Genomic DNA, 24,519 nt, shown 5'->3' with positions numbered 1-24,519 from the left:
CAAAGCTGGTCACATGATCCCTCCTAGGCTCCGCCTACCCCAGTCATTCTCTTTGCCGTTGTACAGGCAACATCTCCACGGAGATGGCTTAGAGTTTTTTAGTGTTTAACTGTAGTTTTTATTATTCAATCAAGAGTTTGTTATTTTAAAATAGTGCTGGTATGTACTATTTACTCAGAAACAGAAAAGAGATGAAGATTTCTGTTTGTATGAGGAAAATGATTTTAGCAACCGTCACTAAAATCCATGGCTGTTCCACACAGGACTGTTGAGAGCAATTAACTTCAGTTGGGGGAACAGTGTGCAGACTTTTGCTGCTTGAGGTATGACACATTCTAACAAGACGATGTAATGCTGGAAGCTGTCATTTTCCCTATGGGATCCGGTAAGCCATGTTTATTACGATCGTAAATAAGGGCTTCAAAAAGGGCTTATTAAGACTGTGGACTTTTTCTGGGCTAAATCGATTCATTATTAACACATATTTAGCCTTGAGGAATCATTTTATCTGGGTATTTTGATATAATAATATCGGCAGGCACTGTTTTAGACACCTTATTCTTTAGGGGCTTTCCCAAAGCATAGGCAGAGCCTCATTTTCGCGCCGGTGTTGCGCACTTGTTTTTGAGAGGCATGGCATGCAGTCGCATGTGAGAGGAGCTCTGATACTTAGAAAAGACTTTCTGAAGGCGTCATTTGGTATCGTATTCCCCTTGGGGCTTGGTTGGGTCTCAGCAAAGCAGATACCAGGGACTGTAAAGGGGTTAAAGTTCAAAACGGCTCCGGTTCCGTTATTTTAAGGGTTAAAGCTTCCAAATTTGGTGTGCAATACTTTTAAGGCTTTAAGACACTGTGGTGAAAATTTGGTGAATTTTGAACAATTCCTTCATGTTTTTTCGCAATTGCAGTAATAAAGTGTGTTCAGTTTAAAATTTAAAGTGACAGTAACGGTTTTATTTTAAAACGTTTTTTGTACTTTGTTATCAAGTTTATGCCTGTTTAACATGTCTGAACTACCAGATAGACTGTGTTCTGAATGTGGGGAAGCCAGAATTCCTATTCATTTAAATAAATGTGATTTATGTGATAATGACAATGATGCCCAAGATGATTCCTCAAGTGAGGGGAGTAAGCATGGTACTGCATCATTCCCTCCTTCGTCTACACGAGTCTTGCCCACTCAGGAGGCCCCTAGTACATCTAGCGCGCCAATACTCCTTACTATGCAACAATTAACGGCTGTAATGGATAATTCTGTCAAAAACATTTTAGCCAAAATGAACCCTTATCAGCGTAAGCGCGACTGCTCTGTTTTAGATACTGAAGAGCATGACGACGCTGATAACAATATTTCTGAAGGGCCCCCAACCCAGTCTGATGGGGCCAGGGAGGTTTTGTCTGAGGGAGAAATTACTGATTCAGGGAACATTTCTCAACAAGCTGAACCTGATGTGATTGCATTTAAATTTAAGTTGGAACATCTCCGCATTCTGCTTAAGGAGGTATTATCCACTCTGGATGATTGTGACAAGTTGGTCATCCCAGAGAAACTATGTAAAATGGACAAGTTCCTAGAGGTGCCGGGGCTCCCAGAAGCTTTTCCTATACCCAAGCGGGTGGCGGACATTGTTAATAAAGAATGGGAAAGGCCCGGTATTCCTTTCGTCCCTCCCCCCATATTTAAAAAATTGTTTCCTATGGTCGACCCCAGAAAGGACTTATGGCAGACAGTCCCCAAGGTCGAGGGAGCGGTTTCCACTTTAAACAAACGCACCACTATACCCATAGAGGATAGTTGTGCTTTCAAAGATCCTATGGATAAAAAATTAGAAGGTTTGCTTAAAAAGATGTTTGTTCAGCAGGGTTACCTTCTACAACCAATTTCATGCATTGTCCCTGTCGCTACAGCCGCATGTTTCTGGTTCGATGAGCTGATAAAGGCGGTCGATAGTGATTCTCCTCCTTATGAGGAGATTATGGACAGAATCAATGCTCTCAAATTGGCTAATTCTTTCACCCTAGACGCCACTTTGCAATTGGCTAGGTTAGCGGCTAAGAATTCTGGGTTTGCTATCGTGGCGCGCAGAGCGCTTTGGTTGAAATCTTGGTCGGCTGATGCGTCTTCCAAGAACAAGCTACTTAACATTCCTTTCAAGGGGAAAACGCTGTTTGGCCCTGACTTGAAAGAGATTATCTCTGATATCACTGGGGGTAAGGGCCACGCCCTTCCTCAGGATCGGCCTTTCAAGGCAAAAAATAAACCTAATTTTCGTCCCTTTCGTAGAAACGGACCAGCCCAAAGTGCTACGTCCTCTAAGCAAGAGGGTAATACTTCTCAAGCCAAGCCAGCTTGGAGACCAATGCAAGGCTGGAACAAGGGTAAGCAGGCCAAGAAACCTGCCACTGCTACCAAGACAGCATGAAATGTTGGCCCCCGATCCGGGACCGGATCTGGTGGGGGGCAGACTCTCTCTCTTCGCTCAGGCTTGGGCAAGAGATGTTCTGGATCCTTGGGCGCTAGAAATAGTCTCCCAAGGTTATCCTCTGGAATTCAAGGGACTTCCCCCAAGGGGGAGGTTCCACAGGTCTCAGTTGTCTTCAGACCATATAAAAAGACAGGCATTCTTACATTGTGTAGAAGACCTGTTAAAAATGGGAGTGATTCATCCTGTTCCATTAAGAGAACAAGGGATAGGGTTCTACTCCAATCTGTTCATAGTTCCCAAAAAAGAGGGAACGTTCAGACCAATCTTAGATCTCAAGATCTTAAACAAGTTTCTCAAGGTTCCATCGTTCAAGATGGAAACCATTCGAACTATTCTTCCTTCCATCCAGGAAGGTCAATTCATGACCACGGTGGATTTAAAGGATGCGTATCTACATATTCCTATCCACAAGGAACATCATCGGTTCCTGAGGTTCGCATTCCTGGACAAACATTACCAGTTCGTGGCGCTTCCTTTCGGATTAGCCACTGCTCCAAGGATTTTCACAAAGGTACTAGGGTCCCTTCTAGCTGTGCTAAGACCAAGGGGCATTGCTGTAGTACCTTACTTGGACGACATTCTAATTCAAGCGTCGTCCCTTCCTCAAGCAAAGGCTCACACGGACATTGTCCTGGCCTTTCTCAGATCTCACGGATGGAAAGTGAACGTGGAAAAGAGTTCTCTATCTCCGTCAACAAGGGTTCCCTTCTTGGGAACAATAATAGACTCCTTAGAAATGAGGATTTTTCTGACAGAGGCCAGAAAAACAAAGCTTCTAGACTCTTGTCGGATACTTCATTCCGTTCCTCTTCCTTCCATAGCTCAGTGCATGGAAGTGATCGGGTTGATGGTAGCGGCAATGGACATAGTTCCTTTTGCGCGCATTCATCTAAGACCATTACAACTGTGCATGCTCAGTCAGTGGAATGGGGACTATACAGACTTGTCTCCGAAGATACAAGTAAATCAGAGGACCAGAGACTCACTCCGTTGGTGGCTGTCCCTGGACAACCTGTCACGAGGGATGACATTCCGCAGACCAGAGTGGGTCATTGTCACGACCGACGCCAGTCTGATGGGCTGGGGCGCGGTCTGGGGATCCCTGAAAGCTCAGGGTCTTTGGTCTCGGGAAGAATCTCTGTTACCGATAAATATTCTGGAACTGAGAGCGATATTCAATGCTCTCAAGGCTTGGCCTCAGCTAGCGAGGGCCAAGTTCATACGGTTTCAATCAGACAACATGACAACTGTTGCGTACATCAACCATCAGGGGGGAACAAGGAGTTCCCTGGCGATGGAAGAAGTGACCAAAATCATTCTATGGGCGGAGTCTCACTCCTGCCACCTGTCTGCTATCCACATCCCAGGAGTGGAAAATTGGGAAGCGGATTTTCTGAGTCGTCAGACATTGCATCCGGGGGAGTGGGAACTCCATCCGGAAATCTTTGCCCAAGTCACTCAGCTGTGGGGCATTCCAGACATGGATCTGATGGCCTCTCGTCAGAACTTCAAAGTTCCTTGCTACGGGTCCAGATCCAGGGATCCCAAGGCGGCTCTAGTGGATGCACTAGTAGCACCTTGGACCTTCAAACTAGCTTATGTGTTCCCGCCGTTTCCTCTCATCCCCAGGCTGGTAGCCAGGATCAATCAGGAGAGGGCGTCGGTGATCTTGATAGCTCCTGCGTGGCCACGCAGGACTTGGTATGCAGATCTGGTGAATATGTCATCGGCTCCACCTTGGAAGCTACCTTTGAGACGAGACCTTCTTGTTCAGGGTCCGTTCGAACATCCGAATCTGGTTTCACTCCAGCTGACTGCTTGGAGATTGAACGCTTGATCTTATCGAAGCGAGGGTTCTCAGATTCTGTTATCGATACTCTTGTTCAGGCCAGAAAGCCTGTAACTAGAAAGATTTACCACAAAATTTGGAAAAAATATATCTGTTGGTGTGAATCTAAAGGATTCCCTTGGGACAAGGTTAAGATTCCTAGGATTCTATCCTTCCTTCAAGAAGGATTGGACAAAGGACTATCTGCAAGTTCCCTGAAGGGACAGATTTCTGCCTTGTCTGTGTTACTTCACAAAAAGCTGGCCGCTGTGCCAGATGTTCAAGCCTTTGTTCAGGCTCGGGTTAGAATTAAGCCTGTTTACAAACCTTTGACTCCTCCTTGGAGTCTCAATTTAGTTCTTTCAGTTCTTCAGGGGGTTCCGTTTGAACCCTTGCATTCCGTTGATATTAAGATATTATCTTGGAAAGTTTTGTTTTTAGTTGCAATTTCTTCTGCTAGAAGAGTTTCAGAATTATCTGCTCTGCAGTGTTCTCCTCCTTATCTGGTGTTCCATGCAGATAAGGTGGTTTTACGTACTAAACCTGGTTTTCTTCCAAAAGTTGTTTCTAATAAAAACATTAACCAGGAGATTATCGTACCTTCTCTGTGTCCGAAACCAGTTTCAAAGAAGGAACGTTTGTTGTACAATTTGGATGTTGTTCGCGCTCTAAAATTCTATTTAGATGCTACAAAGGATTTTAGACAAACATCTTCCTTGTTTGTTGTTTATTCCGGTAAAAGGAGAGGGCAAAAAGCAACTTCTACCTCTCTCTCTTTTTGGATTAAAAGCATCATCAGATTGGCTTATGAGACTGCCGGACGGCAGCCTCCCGAAAGAATCACAGCTCATTCCACTAGGGCTGTGGCTTCCACATGGGCCTTCAAGAACGAGGCTTCTGTTGATCAGATATGTAGGGCAGCGACTTGGTCTTCACTGCACACTTTTACCAAATTTTACAAGTTTGATACTTTTGCTTCTTCTGAGGCTATTTTTGGGAGAAAGGTTTTGCAAGCCGTGGTGCCTTCCATTTAGGTGACCTGATTTGCTCCCTCCCTTCATCCGTGTCCTAAAGCTTTGGTATTGGTTCCCACAAGTAAGGATGACGCCGTGGACCGGACACACCTATGTTGGAGAAAACAGAATTTATGTTTACCTGATAAATTACTTTCTCCAACGGTGTGTCCGGTCCACGGCCCGCCCTGGTTTTTTTAATCAGGTCTGATAATTTATTTTCTTTAACTACAGTCACCACGGTACCATATGGTTTCTCCTATGCAAATATTCCTCCTTAACGTCGGTCGAATGACTGGGGTAGGCGGAGCCTAGGAGGGATCATGTGACCAGCTTTGCTGGGCTCTTTGCCATTTCCTGTTGGGGAAGAGAATATCCCACAAGTAAGGATGACGCCGTGGACCGGACACACCGTTGGAGAAAGTAATTTATCAGGTAAACATAAATTCTGTTTTTAAAACGTTTTTTGTACTTGTTATCAAGTTTATGCCTGTTTAACATGTCTGAACTACCAGATAGACTGTGTTCTGAATGTGGGGAAGCCAGAATTCCTATTCATTTAAATAAATGTGATTTATGTGACAATGACAATGATGCCCAAGATGATTCCTCAAGTGAGGGGAGTAAGCATGGTACTGCATCATTCCCTCCTTCGTCTACACGAGTCTTGCCCACTCAGGAGGCCCCTAGTACATCTAGCGCGCCAATACTCCTTACTATGCAACAATTAACGGCTGTAATGGATAATTCTGTCAAAAACATTTTAGCCAAAATGAACACTTATCAGCGTAAGCGCGACTGCTCTGTTTTAGATACTGAAGAGCATGACGACGCTGATATTAATATTTCTGAAGGGCCCCTAACTCAGTCTGATGGGGCCAGGGAGGTTTTGTCTGAGGGAGAAATTACTGATTCAGGGAACATTTCTCAACAAGCTGAACCTGATGTGATTGCATTTAAATTTAAGTTGGAACATCTCCGCATTCTGCTTAAGGAGGTATTATCCACTCTGGATGATTGTGACAAGTTGGTCATCCCAGAGAAACTATGTAAAATGGACAAGTTCCTAGAGGTGCCGGGGCTCCCAGAAGCTTTTCCTATACCCAAGCGGGTGGCGGACATTGTTAATAAAGAATGGGAAAGGCCCGGTATTCCTTTCGTCCCTCCCCCCATATTTAAAAAATTGTTTCCTATGGTCGACCCCAGAAAGGACTTATGGCAGACAGTCCCCAAGGTCGAGGGAGCGGTTTCCACTTTAAACAAACGCACCACTATACCCATAGAGGATAGTTGTGCTTTCAAAGATCCTATGGATAAAAAATTAGAAGGTTTGCTTAAAAAGATGTTTGTTCAGCAGGGTTACCTTCTACAACCAATTTCATGCGTTGTCCCTGTCGCTACAGCCGCATGTTTCTGGTTCGATGAGCTGATAAAGGCGGTCGACAGTGATTCTCCTCCTTATGAGGAGATTATGGACAGAATCAATGCTCTCAAATTGGCTAATTCTTTCACCCTAGACGCCACTTTGCAATTGGCTAGGTTAGCGGCTAAGAATTCTGGGTTTGCTATTGTGGCGCGCAGAGCGCTTTGGTTGAAATCTTGGTCGGCTGATGCGTCTTCCAAGAACAAGCTACTTAACATTCCTTTCAAGGGGAAAACGCTGTTTGGCCCTGACTTGAAAGAGATTATCTCGGATATCACTGGGGGTAAGGGCCACGCCCTTCCTCAGGATCGGCCTTTCAAGGCAAAAAATAAACCTAATTTTCGTCCCTTTCGTAGAAACGGACCAGCCCAAGGTGCTACGTCCTCTAAGCAAGAGGGTAATACTTCTCAAGCCAAGCCAGCTTGGAGACCAATGCAAGGCTGGAACAAGGGAAAGCAGGCCAAGAAACCTGCCACTGCTACCAAGACAGCATGAAATGTTGGCCCCCGATCCGGGACCGGATCTGGTGGGGGGCAGACTCTCTCTTTTCGCTCAGGCTTGGGCAAGAGATGTTCTGGATCCTTGGGCGCTAGAAATAGTCTCCCAAGGTTATCTTCTGGAATTCAAGGGACTTCCCCCAAGGGGGAGGTTCCACAGGTCTCAGTTGTCTTCAGACCACATAAAAAGACAGGCATTCTTACATTGTGTAGAAGACCTGTTAAAAATGGGAGTGATTCATCCCGTTCCATTAAGAGAACAAGGGATGGGGTTCTACTCCAATCTGTTTATAGTTCCCAAAAAAGAGGGAACGTTCAGACCAATCTTAGACCTCAAGATCTTAAACAAGTTTCTCAAGGTTCCATCGTTCAAGATGGAAACCATTCGAACTATTCTTCCTTCCATCCAGGAAGGTCAATTCATGACCACGGTGGATTTAAAGGATGCGTATCTACATATTCCTATCCACAAGGAACATCATCGGTTCCTGAGGTTCGCATTCCTGGACAAACATTACCAGTTCGTGGCGCTTCCTTTCGGATTAGCCACTGCTCCAAGGATTTTCACAAAGGTACTAGGGTCCCTTCTAGCTGTGCTAAGACCAAGGGGCATTGCTGTAGTACCTTACTTGGACGACATTCTGATTCAAGCGTCGTCCCTTCCTCAAGCAAAGGCTCACACGGACATTGTCCTGGCCTTTCTCAGATCTCACGGATGGAAAGTGAACGTGGAAAAGAGTTCTCTATCTCCGTCAACAAGGGTTCCCTTCTTGGGAACAATAATAGACTCCTTAGAAATGAGGATTTTTCTGACAGAGGCCAGAAAAACAAAACTTCTAGACTCTTGTCGGATACTTCATTCCGTTCCTCTTCCTTCCATAGCTCAGTGCATGGAAGTGATCGGGTTGATGGTAGCGGCAATGGACATAGTTCCTTTTGCACGCATTCATCTAAGACCATTACAACTGTGCATGCTCAGTCAGTGGAATGGGGACTATACAGACTTGTCTCCGAAGATACAAGTAAATCAGAGGACCAGAGACTCACTCCGTTGGTGGCTGTCCCTGGACAACCTGTCACGAGGGATGACATTCCGCAGACCAGAGTGGGTCATTGTCACGACCGACGCCAGTCTGATGGGCTGGGGCGCGGTCTGGGGATCCCTGAAAGCTCAGGGTCTTTGGTCTCGGGAAGAATCTCTTCTACCGATAAATATTCTGGAACTGAGAGCGATATTCAATGCTCTCAAGGCTTGGCCTCAGCTAGCGAGGGCCAAGTTCATACGGTTTCAATCAGACAACATGACAACTGTTGCGTACATCAACCATCAGGGGGGAACAAGGAGTTCCCTGGCGATGGAAGAAGTGACCAAAATCATTCTATGGGCGGAGTCTCACTCCTGCCACCTGTCTGCTATCCACATCCCAGGAGTGGAAAATTGGGAAGCGGATTTTCTGAGTCGTCAGACATTGCATCCGGGGGAGTGGGAACTCCATCCGGAAATCTTTGCCCAAGTCACTCAGCTGTGGGGCATTCCAGACATGGATCTGATGGCCTCTCGTCAGAACTGCAAAGTTCCTTGCTACGGGTCCAGATCCAGGGATCCCAAGGCGGCTCTAGTGGATGCACTAGTAGCACCTTGGACCTTCAAACTAGCTTATGTGTTCCCGCCGTTTCCTCTCATCCCCAGGCTGGTAGCCAGGATCAATCAGGAGAGGGCGTCGGTGATCTTGATAGCTCCTGCGTGGCCACGCAGGACTTGGTATGCAGATCTGGTGAATATGTCATCGGCTCCTCCTTGGAAGCTACCTTTGAGACGAGACCTTCTTGTTCAGGGTCCGTTCGAACATCCGAATCTGGTTTCACTCCAGCTGACTGCTTGGAGATTGAACGCTTGATCTTATCGAAGCGAGGATTCTCAGATTCTGTTATCGATACTCTTGTTCAGGCCAGAAAGCCTGTAACTAGAAAGATTTACCACAAAATTTGGAAAAAATATATCTGTTGGTGTGAATCTAAAGGATTCCCTTGGGACAAGGTTAAGATTCCTAGGATTCTATCCTTCCTTCAAGAAGGATTGGAAAAAGGATTATCTGCAAGTTCCCTGAAGGGACAGATTTCTGCCTTGTCTGTGTTACTTCACAAAAAGCTGGCCGCTGTGCCAGATGTTCAAGCTTTTGTTCAGGCTCTGGTTAGAATTAAGCCTGTTTACAAACCTTTGACTCCTCCTTGGAGTCTAAATTTAGTTCTTTCAGTTCTTCAGGGGGTTCCGTTTGAACCCTTGCATTCCGTTGATATTAAGTTATTATCTTGGAAAGTTTTGTTTTTAGTTGCAATTTCTTCTGCTAGAAGAGTTTCAGAATTATCTGCTCTGCAGTGTTCTCCTCCTTATCTGGTGTTCCATGCAGATAAGGTGGTTTTACGTACTAAACCTGGTTTTCTTCCAAAAGTTGTTTCTAACAAAAACATTAACCAGGAGATTATCGTACCTTCTCTGTGTCCGAAACCAGTTTCAAAGAAGGAACGTTTGTTGCACAATTTGGATGTTGTTCGCGCTCTAAAATTCTATTTAGATGCTACAAAGGATTTTAGACAAACATCTTCCTTGTTTGTTGTTTATTCCGGTAAAAGGAGAGGTCAAAAAGCAACTTCTACCTCTCTCTCTTTTTGGATTAAAAGCATCATCAGATTGGCTTACGAGACTGCCGGACGGCAGCCTCCCGAAAGAATCACAGCTCATTCCACTAGGGCTGTGGCTTCCACATGGGCCTTCAAGAACGAGGCTTCTGTTGATCAGATATGTAGGGCAGCGACTTGGTCTTCACTGCACACTTTTACCAAATTTTACAAGTTTGATACTTTTGCTTCTTCTGAGGCTATTTTTGGGAGAAAGGTTTTGCAAGCCGTGGTGCCTTCCATTTAGGTGACCTGATTTGCTCCCTCCCTTCATCCGTGTCCTAAAGCTTTGGTATTGGTTCCCACAAGTAAGGATGACGCCGTGGACCGGACACACCTATGTTGGAGAAAACAGAATTTATGTTTACCTGATAAATTACTTTCTCCAACGGTGTGTCCGGTCCACGGCCCGCCCTGGTTTTTTTAATCAGGTCTGATAATTTATTTTCTTTAACTACAGTCACCACGGTACCATATGGTTTCTCCTATGCAAATATTCCTCCTTAACGTCGGTCGAATGACTGGGGTAGGCGGAGCCTAGGAGGGATCATGTGACCAGCTTTGCTGGGCTCTTTGCCATTTCCTGTTGGGGAAGAGAATATCCCACAAGTAAGGATGACGCCGTGGACCGGACACACCGTTGGAGAAAGTAATTTATCAGGTAAACATAAATTCTGTTTTTGTCCCCTTTTCCTGTAATTCCACTCTGAAATTGTGATCTTTTCAGTTCCTGTTAGAAATGGAATTTCAGAACACTATTATATTCCACTCAGCCATTGGCTGCACACTCTAGTGAGCTATTTATATCTGTCCCTAATTGGTCACAGCAGCGAAGGTAACCTGTTACAACATGGCAGCTCTAATTGTTTTATAGACACTAAAACTTTACACTTATTTTGTATATTTAAATGGCTAATGAAATAAAAAAAAATACGTCTACATGTTATTCTCAGACTAATCATTTATTTGAATGCATCATTCTATCTAACATTTATTTAGAGTTTAATGTCCCTTTAATTTCTGAAAGAGGAAAAAAAGAAATGCAGAAGTTATGAAAAAAGAGAATTAAAGGGATATAAAGGTAAAAAATGAAATGTGCACAGGTGCAATTTTGCAATTAAAGGGACAGTCAAGTAAAAAAAAAAAGTTCATGATTTAAATAGGGAATGTAGTTCTAAACAACTTTGCAATTTACTTTTATTACCAATTTTGATTTATTCTTTTGGTATTCTTAGTTGAAAGCTAAACCTAGGAGTTTCATATGTTAGTTTCTTAGACCTTGAAGGCCGCCTTTAATCTGAAAGCATTTTGACAGTTTTTCACCACTAGAGGGCGTTAGTTCATTTGTTTCACATAGATAACATTGAGCTCAGGCACGTGAAGCTCCTAGGAGCCAGCACTGATTGGCTAAAAATGCATGTCTGTCAAAAGAACTGAAATAAGGGGGCAGTTTGCAGAGCTTAGATACAAGGTTATCACAGAGGTAAAAAGTATATTATAACTGTTAGTTATGCAAAACTGGGGAATAGGTGATATAGGGATTATCTACATTTTAAACAACAAATATTCTGGTGTTTACTGTCCCTTTAACTTACATTAGCAAAAATGCTTCTAATAAAACTTATTACTGTTTTTCTGCAGCATACGCACATTTCCTATGAGGGCCCGTGCACCAGTATTCAAGCGCCACACCTTCTCAGAGAGTCAGCAGTAGCTTGTATGATACACATTACGTCTTCAGAAGAAATACACACCACAGCCACTTCTCTGAGCAGCATAGTGTTTGATTTCTGGTGCACTGACCCTCACAGGATATGTGCATATGCCGCTGAAGAACAGTAAAAAATCTTACTAGAAGTATTTTTGCTGTTAGAAGTATATTGCAAAAATGCTTCTATTTCATATTGAAATGCACCTACGCACATTTCATTTTTGACCTTTCTATCCCTTTAATAAATGATGCATCAAGTCTTACAATCTTTACATCTAATAGTTAATAAATAAAGAAGAAAATTTTAGGAAGATCAGCACAAGAATTTGGGAATCAAATAGCATGATTCTAATTGTAGCAATTCAAAAGAGAATACAAAGTCTATATATGCATCAAATATGACACATTTAGTATCCTATTTTATCTGAACCCGAACAGGAGAAATAACCCTTAGTGACTCCTTGTGCATTATTTAATTTTGCACACAGCTAAGTCTTGTTGTGCACTGTTTGATAGTGTGGTTGCTAATTTGGATGCAAATGTCATTTTCTACAGTAAACTGTGCTTTAATTATGTTATTACAGCTAGTAATATTACAAAAGTGTCTGCATGTTACACCACATTTGATCTTTCCTTGTTTGTTGCATACATTACTTTCTTGTATTATCTGATTTTGTGGAGTTTTCAATTTTACCTTTTCTACATTTTCCAACAAATACACTTTAGGTGCAACATAAAATCTACAGGGAAAACCTTGTAATTACAAGACTTTCCTGTGTTCTTGCCATAGACAAAAGAGCAGCTATGTTTGAGAACTTTCCAAAGACATTAATATCTTGTTTGCTGCAACAGTTTTTTAATCTCCCTCCACCTTACACCATATTTGGATTGCCAATTGAGACTAGTTACTGGAGAAGACATAGCTTTCCATAGTCCAACCTTATAGTATCTTCTCACATTTGCTGAGACTAATTAGGAATAGATATATGCCAGGGTTAGGCTTGTGAAGTCTGCCATATACACTTGTTTTAATTTTTGGAAATGAGTAAACCCACATTCTTAAAAAGTTAAATTATAGGAAATGCAATGAAAATACATAATACAATTATTTTGCAAAGTATTCATAATTTAAACATTTTAGATTCTAATCTTAAAGGGACATTCCAGTCAAAATATAAGTGCACATAGATTAATTACATCTATGAATAGAAATATATTTGCAATATACATGTATTAGCAAAAATGCTTCTAGTAAGAGTTATCACTGTTTTAGTGTTAACATTTTTTTTTGGATGTGATGCATAACTAGATATTGTCACTGCACCCACATTTTATATAATGTAGCTGCTCAGATCATCACTGGGGCTTGTATCATGTCAGCAATTAAAAAATTGAGTAATTACCAGATGGTACAAGCACCTTATGCTCCCTGAGCAAGTGCTGTGTTGAAAATGCTGGTGCACGGTGCATACTTAAATACACTTTTTGAAACAGCTATAGCTTTTATTAGAAGCATTTTTGCTAATACATGAATATATTACAAAATTGCTTCTGTTCAATACCGAAATCCACCCATGTGGTTTTAAATTTTGGCTGGAATATCCCTTTAAGGCGTATGTTCCTCCAAACATAAAATACACCTATTCTCACTTGACTATTAAGAAATCGGGTTCAGCCTTACGCAATGTACAGTATTTTCCCTCTGAATAAGATTCATTAGCGGAGCCTTATTCATATTATAAGATAGGCTATTCCTCAATCATTGCACAATGTCTATAGGCAGCACAAAACATTGTCTGAATAAAGTTCTTCCTATACAGACGAGATACATTTTTCCTTTTTTTTTTTTGCTTTGAAAATAAATATTAGGTGGTATTTTGAAAATGATTAAACTGAATACCATTTTGAGATTGTTTTCAGCTGCTGATAGTTGCAAGCTGTGCAACCACATTTTTTAACAAGAAATAACTATAACCTCCTTCTGCTTTGGTTAATATAATTAGTGGCCAAAAGCGATGCACTGGAGCATTCCCTGGAGAATAAAGGTTGATGTGCAAAGCAAATATGTAAAACTAGGTGTATTAGATTACATCAGCTAGTGGATTACAACCTCACCCAGTTATTGTATAGCTTCCGACCAGTTATACCAGGCTACTTGCTCTGAACTTTCCCTTGTTTGTTGAATCTTAGTCTTTTATAACAAATTTGTAACCCTCTAATGCTTAAGGAACATTTAAAAAACAGTAGATTTGCTTACCCAACAAATGCATAATTAAGACAATTAAAAAAATACTTTGTCTGAATTTCAAATGAGTAGTAGATTTTTTACTAATAAATTTTAAAGTTAGTGGAATTTTCCTTCCCTCAGCATTTACATCCATCAGCCAATCGCAAAATGCATATATGTATATGTTGTGAATTCTTGCACATGCTCTGTAGGAGCTGGTGCCTCAAAAAGTGTAAACATAAAAATATTGTGCACATTTTTATGGAAGCTATTTGGAAACTTGGTTACAATTGAGTGCTAGTGATGTCGTGAACATAAAATTTTCCGTTCGCGAACAGCGAACTTCCGCAAATGTTCGTGAACCGCCATAGACTTCAATAGGCAGGCGAATTTTAAAACCCACAGGGACTCTTTCTGACCACAAAAGTGATGGAAAAGTTGTTTCAAGGGGACTAACACCTGGACTGTGGCATGCCGGAGGGGGATCCATGGCAAAACTCCCATGGAAAATTACATAGTTGATGCAGAGTCTGGTTTTAATCCATAAAGGGCATAAATCACCTAACATTCCTAAATTGTTTGGAATAACGTGCTTTAAAACATCAGGTATGATGTTGTATCGATCAGTTAGTGTAAGGGTTACGCCCGCTTCACAGTGACAGACCAAACTCCCCGTTTAACGCACCGCACTGCATTATTCTAGGGCCAAAGGGAATCACAGCACCATGACCACGACGGCCCCTGTGGGGTGGCCTGCCTCTGCCTGTCATTTTTTTTTTGATTAGTGGTACTATGCGTGCAAGCTACTGTGACAACAGATATGAGTGGCACTGTGCACTGGCAGAAGTTGGCAGAGTAGACGCAGTAGGCCTGACACACACGCTTGCAGACAACTAACTGCTATTCAATCTATTACAGTCAAAATTGTATTTCTTTTTTAAATGTACACTACTGTTACACCAGATATGAGTTGCACTGGTGTGACACTGTGCCCTGGCAGGCCCTGAAATGCACACGTGGGAAGGAAACTGACTGCTATTATTTCACAGTCAAATTTCTAGTTTTTTTTTTTTTATGTACACTACTGTTACACCAGATATGAGTTGCACTGGTGTGACACTGTGCCCTGGCAGGCCCTGAAACGCACACGTGTGAAGGAAACTGACTGCTATTATTTCACAGTCAAATTTCTAGTTTTTTTTTTTTTAACCCCTTAATGACCGAGGACGTACGCCATATGTCCTCAGCAAAAATACAGTTAACGCCTGAGGACGTATGGCGTACGTCCTCGGTTTTGAAAGCAGCTGGAAGTGATCCTGATCGCTTCCAGCTGCTTTCCGGTTATTGCAGGATGCCTCGATATCGAGGCATCCTGCAATAACAAATTTTACCCCTCCGGTGCAGAGAGAGCCACTCTGTGGCCCTCTCTGCACCGGGCATCGATGGTCGCATTCGTTGGTGGGTGGGAGCTGAAGTGGGAGGCGGGTGGGCGGCCATCGATGCGGTCCTTGTCAGAGAGGGGGGCGGGATCGCCGGGTGCACGGGAGGAGGCGGGCCGGCGTGTGCACGGGGAGGGAGCGGGTGGGAACTGCTACACTACAGAAAAAAATGTTTTTATAAGTGGGAGAAAGGGGTGCAAAATATTTAGTACTTGGAAATCTAAGTAATCTGGGAGCGGGTGGGGGATTGGTCTTGGAGGGGGGGAAGCTACACTACAGAAAAATGAAATAGAAATAAAAATAAACATTTTATTTGCAAACTGGGTACTGGCAGACAGCTGCCAGTACCCAATATGGCCCCCAATAAGGCAGAGGGGAAGGGTTAGGAAGCTGTTTTTGGGGGGGGGGGGTCAGGGAGGTTGGGGGCTAAAGGGGGATCCTACACAACAGCATATGTAAATATATATATATATATATATATATATTTATATAATATAAAAAGATACCTTTTATTTTAGTACTGGCAGACTTTCTGCCAGTACTTAAGATGGCGGGGACAATTGTGGGGTGGGGGAGGGAAGAGAGCTCTTTGGGAGGGATTAGGGGGTCTGATGTGTCAGGTGGGAAGCTGATCTCTACACTAAAGCTAAAATTAACCCTGCAAGCTCCCTACAAGCTACCTAATTAACCACTTCACTGCTGGGCATAATTCATGTGTTGTGCGCAGTTGCATTTAGTGGCCTTCTAACTACCAAAAAGCAACGCCAAAGCCATATATGTCGGCTATTTCTGAACAAAGGGGATCCCAGAGAAGCATTTACAACCATTTGTGCCATAATTGCACAAGCTGTTTGTAAATAATTTCAGTGAGAAACCTAAAGTTTGTGAAAAAATTTGTGAAAAAGTGAACAATTTTTTTTTAATTTGATCGCATTTGGTGGTGAAATGGTGGCATGAAATATACCAAAATGGGCCTTAATCAATACTTGGGGTTGTCTACTACACTACATTAAAGCTAAAATTAACCCTACAAGCTCCCTAATTAACCCCTGCACTGCTGAGCATAATACATGTGTGGTGCGCAGCGGCATTTAGCTGCCTTCTAATTACCAAAAAGCAATGCCAAAGCCATATATGTCTGCTATTTCTGAAAAAAGGGGATCCCAGAGAAGCATTTACAACCATTTGTGCCATAATTGCACAAAATGTTTGTAAATGATTCCAGTGAGAAACCTAAAATTTGGAAAAATGTAACGTTTTTTTTAATTTGATCGCATTTGGCGGTGAAATGGTGGCATGAAATATACCAAGATGGGCCTAGATCAATACTTTGGGTTGTCTACTACACTTCACTACATTAAAGCTAAAATTAACCCTACAAGCTCCCTAATTAACCCCTGCACTTCTGGACATAATACACGTGTGGTGCGCAGTGGCATTTAGCGGCCTTCTAATTATCAAAAAGCAAAGTCAAAGCCATATATGTCTGCTATTTCTGAACAAAGGGGATCCCAGAGAAAAATGTACAACCATTTATGCCATAATTGCACAAGCTATTTGTAAATAATTTCAGTGAGAAACCTAAAGTTTGTGAAAAAGTGAACAATTTTTTTTATTTGATCGCATTTGGTGGTGAAATGGTGGCATGAAATATACCAAAATGGGCCTAGATCAATACTTTGGAATGTCTTCTAAAATAAAATATATACATGTCAATGGCTATTCAGGGATTCCTACTCTATGCCCTGACTCACGTGGGGAGGAAAATTAAAATATAAAATTTAACTTTTTATGAAATGTTAAAAAATAGATAGTAAATTAAAAAAATACAGGATATCTGTGCAGCCATTTCTTGAAGAAATCCCTATGATTAACCAATGATTGATAGCCAAAGATTTGTATCTTGACTTGTACATATCTCAATAGTATACCATATGGGAGTCTGCATAATAAGGGGCTACTGTTATCTAATGCAAAAATAAACTGATTAAATAGTCACTGTCTATTGGAATGGACTTATAAGTAAACTTATACAAGAAATACTATGGTATATGTATGCTACAGTCACTAGTTAGAAATAACCAACTGGGCTTAAGCAACAAATGTAAGCATTGCTCAACCAAAATAAAAATGCTTGTCTCGATACAAAGTTTATTATTTCAATGAAGAAAATCAGCTCATGTATATAAATACATTTATTACTCTCTACATTCTTCTATTGTATGTGTTTTACCTGCTGCCTTTGATAAAGCCTATATGGTAAAAAATATATATATTTTTAGCTGAACTTTCCAAGCTTTTCAGAATGAAATATTTCCTCATTTTTAAAGGGACATTATACTTTAAAAATGTCCCCCCTTTAAAATGTTTCCATTTATCAATTTACCTGTTGTAGTGTATTAAATCACAAATGACACATTTACCATTATTTTGTCATTTGAAATAACTGAGTTTGCCTATTGACATCACCATCTATACTGAACATTTTGGTACTGCAGTAATGGCTATACAAAAGCTCTGTAACAAAAGGAAGAGAGTCCACCCCATTTAAAAGTTGTTCCTGCACCTGCATTGAATACAATTAATTCTGGCCATCTTTTTGCCTATAAGTACATTGTCCCTTTAACGTTAAGGCAAAACCCCCAGTGATAAAGTAGAAGTAAAATAATTGATTGCTTCAGGAGGGAAAACATGTTATCATCCTAATAGTCTTTTGAGGAAACAGCCAAAACTCTGTAATTTAACTCTAAAATCTGTGGGGTTTTACCGTTTCCAAAAAGATTGGAATTAATACTGCAGAACATTGAACACCGACTATGTTTTGGCCCTAATTATCTCAGGATGTTTTTGTTTTCCAACCCTAATCCGTACCATAGTTTTGTTTAGGAAGGCCTAGTAAGATAATATCTATAAGTATATTTGATTCCCTCCAATAAAACCTTTCACCCCTTTGACCAGTTGATTAAATTTAGTCTTGACGTATTATAATTATTCCCATCAGCAAATAATAGAGTATATGATTTTTATACGTTGCCTTTTACAAGTTTATGGTTTGCAGTTACTGAAGATTTTATACATTGTCTAGATACCCTTTTTAAACAAGAATCTATTTTCTATTTAGGTGGAGAACAAAACAGAATCTAGACTACAGTTTTTTAATGCTTTATGCACAGCCCAAAGGAGCATATTATTTACAGGTAAGTGTCATTTAAGCATTACCCCCCTCGAATTATAAAGGAGAAATAACACATATTGGTTTACGCACAAACAATTTTAAAGACATTATAGGTCTGTTTATCCACTAAACGCGAGTGTTGGTCTGTGTTTTTATATAACTGCTGTTTTAAGTTGATTTTAAATACATTACTCATGTACTTCCCTGTGTGCTGCCATTATCAACCCTAAGTTACACTGCAGGTATCTGAAGGAGATTTGCGGCACACGTGCAAACACATAAGTACTGGAATGTAGTGACAGATTTCAACAGGGGATTATCATGGGTGTTTGTGCTCGTCAGATTTTTGGCTACATTTAGCCACCAATCAGCAAATGCTACCCAGGTGCTGAACCAATAATCATTTTCATTGATGAAAGCATCATTCCAACTTTTTGTTTTGTATTACTAATTTTCAACTTTGCCTAAATGGTCATTCTGATTCAATAAGCACTACATGTACACTTTTGCTCCTAGCTATATAGTAAAAGCTTTAAAGGAGCGTGTGACCTCACATGGATTAATACACTTCTTTAAGGTTAGATTTTAATGTGTTTCTATGTTGGAAAGTTCAGTTGCATAACAATGCTAGCCTAGAGCATATTCATTGCTCCCTTACTAAAATGAGCAGTGTAATAACATTTTTAACCTCTTCATGACAGAGGACCTGCAGGGTACGTCCTCAAAAAAAAAAAAAAAAAAAGACAGTTAACGCCTAAGGACGTACCCTGCACATCCTCAGTCTGGAAAGCAGCTGGAAGCGATCCTGCTCGCCTCCAGACGCTTTCCGGTTATTGCAGTGATACCTCGATATCGAGGCATCCTGCAATATCCCTGCATGGCCATCCGATGCAGAGAGAGCCACTCTGTGGCCCTCTCTGCACCGGACATCGATGGCTCGTATTGTTTGTGGGAGGTGGGTGGCAGCCATCAATGGGCCCATTGATGTGGAGGGGGCGGTATCGTGGGCGGGGATAACCGGGGGGGCGCGCACGGACACTATGGGGAGGGGGGCGAGCGCGTGCATGGGGAGGGAGCGGGTGGGAACCGCTACACTACAGAAAATATGGATCATAATGATATGTGGTGGGATATGCATAAGAGTGCTAGAGTACCTGATTATTGTGCATAGGGGCAGATGCACATTTGTGGGTGTAAGTAAGTGTGACAAGAGAATGCTAGTGTGTTAGCATGAGACCTTAATAGGTCTGTGCAAGATTGTTTAAAATCACCAGTGAGTGTGTAACGGAGTGAAGTTTCTGTCTCTGTGTGTGTGTGTGTATATAGAAGCGGTGGAGAGTGAAATATAACCTAACAATTTGCGCTTTTTGTGTTGTTTTTTTTTGTTTTTTTTGTTTTGTATTTTTTTAAGACCAAAACAGAAAACTGATGTCCATATCTCAAGTGGTATAAATATAAACTAAAGATAAATCATTATTCTTCAGAGAGAGTTCCTACTTTCTAGGCAATGGAAGCAGATACACCCCAAGCTGTACTTTGTCAGGCAGCAGTATGGAAGACTCTTAATACTTTCCATCTTTACTACAAACTAAATGTTTTACATTTATTCTCTGCAAAATGTAGGAGGAAAATGTTAAATATGTGCTTTACAGAATGTTTATTTGTGTCTTTATTCCTTCAAATTATGTGTATTGCACGGACCACCTCTTACCTGGCTTATTAACCAAGTAAACAAAGATACTTAGAAATTCCAAAGTGAGCAAAGATACTAAGAAAGTCCAACATTTCTGTACCTTGTTTCACATCCAACTTAAATGGCCATAATTATGAAAAAATACATAGTCTAATTTACTGATTAGCATTAGGACATGTAAATAGTATTATTGTGGCCCTTTATTACTTACTATGATCCCTTTTCTAGCCTTTTGTACTGATACAGGCATTCTTTCAGAATGGGGGTAACCTCAAGAAAGTAAAGGGTAATATAGGGTGTCATTCATTTTCAAGCATTTTTCTTTCCTAAGATATGGTGAGTCCACGGCTTGAGTAATTACTGTTGGGAATATCCCTCCTGGCCAGCAGGAGGAGTCAAAGAGCACCACAGTTAAACTGCTAAGTATCACTCCGTTACCCACATCTCCCAGTCATTCTCTTTGCCTTCGTTTCATGGAGGAGGTGAAGTTTAGGTGTCTGAAGAAATTTTTTTATTTAATCTACAAGCAAGTTTTGGGGTATAGCCGTATTCCACGTCATTCCTTGCAGTCCGGTAGTGGTGGCTTTAAAGCAGTTAGGAACTTGTAAAGAGGTACTTACTGCGTTTTCCTAACAATTGCTGCCCTAGTTTAGAAAGCCAGAGTTGGCTACTCTGTTCTTTCTTTTTCAAAGGTCTCTGTGAAGAACTGTGTCTTTTCAGAACTTGTAACCGTCTACATGCCGGATAGCGGAGCAGGTAAGTGATTTTTCTTCCAGTTGGGGAGACCATTCACTTAACAACCTAAAAAACACTGCTTTCTCTTGTTAAGTGTATCCAGTCCACGGATCATCCATTACTTGTGGGATATTCTCCTTCCCAACAGGAAGTTGCAAGAGGATCACCCACAGCAGAGCTGCTATATAGCTCCTCCCCTCACTGCCATATCCAGTCATTCTCTTGCAACTCTCAACAAAGATGGGCGTAGTAAGAGGAGAGTGGTGTATTATAGTTAGTTTTTTAACTTTAATCAAAAGTTTTTTTATTTTTAAATGGTACCGGAGTGTACCGTTTCATCTCAGGCAGCATTAGAAGAAGAATCTGCCTGTGATTTCTATGATCTTAGCAGAAGTAACTAAGATCCATAGCTGTTCTCACATATTCTGAGGAGTGAGGTAACTTCAGAGAGGGAATGGCGTGCAGGTTTTCCTGCAATAAGGTATGTGCAGTTAATATTTTTCTAGGGATGGAATTTGCTAGAAAATGCTGCTGATACCGGATTAATGTAAGTAAAGCCTTAAATGCAGTGATAGCGACTGGTATCAGGCTTATTAATAGAGATACATACTCTTATAAAAGTGTAATATAAAACGTTTGCTGGCATGTTTAATCATTTTTATATATGTTTGGTGACAAAACTTATTGGGGCCTAGTTTTTTTCCACATGGCTGGTTTGATTTTTGCCTCGAAACAGTTCCTGAGGCTTTCCACTGTTGCAATATGAGTGGGAAGGGCCTATTTTAGTGCTTTTCTGTGCAGCTAAAAATACTGACAGACATTCAGCTTCTTCCTGCATGATCCAGGACATCTCTGAAGGGCTCAAAAGGCTTCAAAGTCGTGTTTGAGGAGGGTAACAATCACAGTAGACTGTGGCAGTTGTTGTGACTGTGTTTAAAAAACGTTTTTGTCATTTATTATTCTGTTTTTGTTATTAAGGGGTTAATCATCCATTTGCAAGTGGGTGCAATGCTCTGCTGACTTGTTACATACACTGTAAAAATTTTGTTAGTGTAACTGCCTTTTTTCACTGTTTCAAATTTTGTCAAAATTTGTTTCTCTTAAAGGCACAGTAACGTTTTTTATATTGCTTGTTAACTTGCTTTAAAGTGTTTTCCAAGCTTGCTAGTCTCATTGCTAGTCTGTACAAACATGTCTGAAACAGAGGATACTTGTTCATTATGTTTAAAAGCCATGGTGGAGCCCCATAGGAGAATGTGTACTAAATGTATTGATTTACCTTAAACAGTAAAGATCAGTCTTTCTCTATAAAAGAATTGTCACCAGAGGAGTCTGTCGAGGGGGAAGTTATGATGACTAACTCTCCCCACGTGTCGGACCCTTCGCCTCCCGCTCAAGGGACGCACGCTAATATGGCGCCAAGTACATCAGGGACGCCCATAGCGATTACTTTGCAGGACATGGCTGCAATCATGAATAATACCCTGTCAGAGGTATTATCCAGATTGCCTGAATTGAGAGGCAAGCGCGATAGCTCTGGGGTTAGACGAGATACAGAGCGCGTAGATGCTGTAAGAGCCATGTCTGATACTGCGTCACAATATGCAGAACCTGAGGACGGAGAGCTTCAGTCTGTGGGTGACGTCTCTGAATCGGGGAGACCTGATTCAGAGATTTCTAATTTTAAATTTAAGCTTGAGAACCTCCGTGTATTGCTTGGGGAGGTATTAGCTGCTCTGAATGACTGTGACACAATTGCAGTGCCAGAGAAATTGTGTAGGCTGGATAAGTACTATGCAGTGCCGGTGAGTACTGATGTTTTTCCAATACCTAAAAGGCTTACAGAAATTATTAGTAAGGAGTGGGATAGGCCCGGTGTGCCCTTTTCCCCACCTCCTATATTTAGAAAAATGTTTCCAATAGATGCCACTACACGGGACTTATGGCAGACTGTCCCTAAGGTGGAGGGAGCAGTTTCTACTTTAGCAAAGCGTACCACTATCCCGATTGAGGACAGTTGTGCTTTTTCAGATCCAATGGATAAAAAATTAGAGGGTTATCTTAAGAAAATGTTTATTCAACAAGGTTTTATTTTACAGCCCCTTGCATGCATTGCGCCTGTCACTGCTGCGGCGGCGGCATTCTGGTTTGAGGCCCTGGAAGAGGCCATCCATACAGCTCCATTGACTGAAATTGTTGACAAGCTTAGAACTCTTAAGCTAGCTAACTCATTTGTTTCTGATGCCATTGTTCATTTGACTAAACCAGTGGTTCCCAACCTTTTTTCTCTCCTGTACCCCATGATTAGGCTTTTCATTTATGAGTACCCCCTCTCTTCATTACCCCCACCCATCCCTCAAAATAAAGGAAGCACTTTATAGGGGAGGTAAGCTATACCTAAATTGCATACAACTGTACATGTATCAACAGGATTAAAGCTCAGATCTTATTCTCAGGAGTCCTGCTGTGTGGCTGGTGCCCCTGGAAGCTGCCTGGTTGCTCCTAAACAAGGCCCTGGGGGGGAGTCAAAGTGTAATGATCATAAAAATAAATATTTAAATTTGTGAGATCAGATCGATATTAACCACGCAGCGACTATGAACGTTTTTAGTTGGAAGTGAAGCAATCTGAATCAAGCAAGCACTAGAAGCAGTACTTTACTTACCGGCACTGACTTAGACCTGCCTCGCCTGTGTGACTCGCAATCTCAACGGCTCTATCACACGTGTCCACGTAGCTATGCTGCTGCAGTGCCGCTTCTATTTGAGCACTTGCAGTCAAAATTGTGTGCATGGGACAGAGGTGGGTGGAGCAGGAGGCTAAGCTGTCTGGTGACACAGGGTAATCATTAATATGTGGACCGGAGTCATCCACACCCGGTCCACATATTTCCTATATGCCAGGCCAGGACTTAATTTGTCACTTTCCGGCTAAATGCTCCTTCCTTCCACAGTTCCACGATGCTTATTAGTTGATGACCCATTGAGAATGCCCCCCCAACCCTCTCCCCGCATCTTCCGCCATTGCCAACAATATTTTTGCGTACCCCCAACCGGCCTGCCAAGTACCCCCAGGGGTACACGTACCCCAGGTTGGAAACCGCTGGAATAAACTAACGGCTAAGAATTCCTGATTCGCCATCCAGGTTCGTAGGGCGCTATGGCTCAAATCCTGGTTAGCTGATGTGACTTCAAAGTCTAAATTACTCAACATTCCTTTCAAGGGGCAGACCTTATTCGGGCCTGGTTTGAAAGAAATTATTGCTGACATTACTGGAGGTAAGGGTCATACCCTTCCTCAGGACAGGGCCGAATCAAAGGCCAAACAGTCTAATTTTCGTGCCTTTCGAAATTTCAAGGCAGGTGCAGCATCAACTTCCTCTGCTTCAAAACAAGAGGGAACTTTTGCTCAATCCAAGCAGGCCTGGAAACCTAACCAGTCCTGGAACAAGGGCAAGCAGGCCAGAAAGCCTGCTGCTGCCTCTAAAACAGCATGAAGGAGCGGCCCCCTATCCGACAACGGATCTAGTAGGGGGCAGACTCTCTCTTCGCCCAGGCATGGGCAAGAGATGTACAGGATCCCTGGGCATTGGAGATCATATCTCAGGAATATCTTC

At 41.9% G+C, this 24,519-nt stretch overlaps 1 protein-coding gene across 1 annotated transcript in view; it reads left to right on the top strand.

The window, feature by feature from the left end:
* The window catches only part of MGAT4D (MGAT4 family member D), a 559,080-nt gene that overhangs the window by 388,293 nt on the left and 146,268 nt on the right, over positions 1-24,519 (top strand). The window contains exon 7 of the mRNA XM_053703693.1: positions 18,422-18,497. Coding sequence (XP_053559668.1) covers positions 18,422-18,497 — 76 coding nt within the window. The remainder of the gene's footprint in view (positions 1-18,421; positions 18,498-24,519) is intronic.

The sequence above is a fragment of the Bombina bombina genome, chromosome 2, assembly GCF_027579735.1.
Source record: "Bombina bombina isolate aBomBom1 chromosome 2, aBomBom1.pri, whole genome shotgun sequence".
Classification (NCBI taxonomy): domain Eukaryota; kingdom Metazoa; phylum Chordata; class Amphibia; order Anura; family Bombinatoridae; genus Bombina; species Bombina bombina.
The sequence above is the reverse complement of the archived record's forward strand: the minus strand, read 5'-3'. Positions and strand labels throughout refer to the sequence as shown.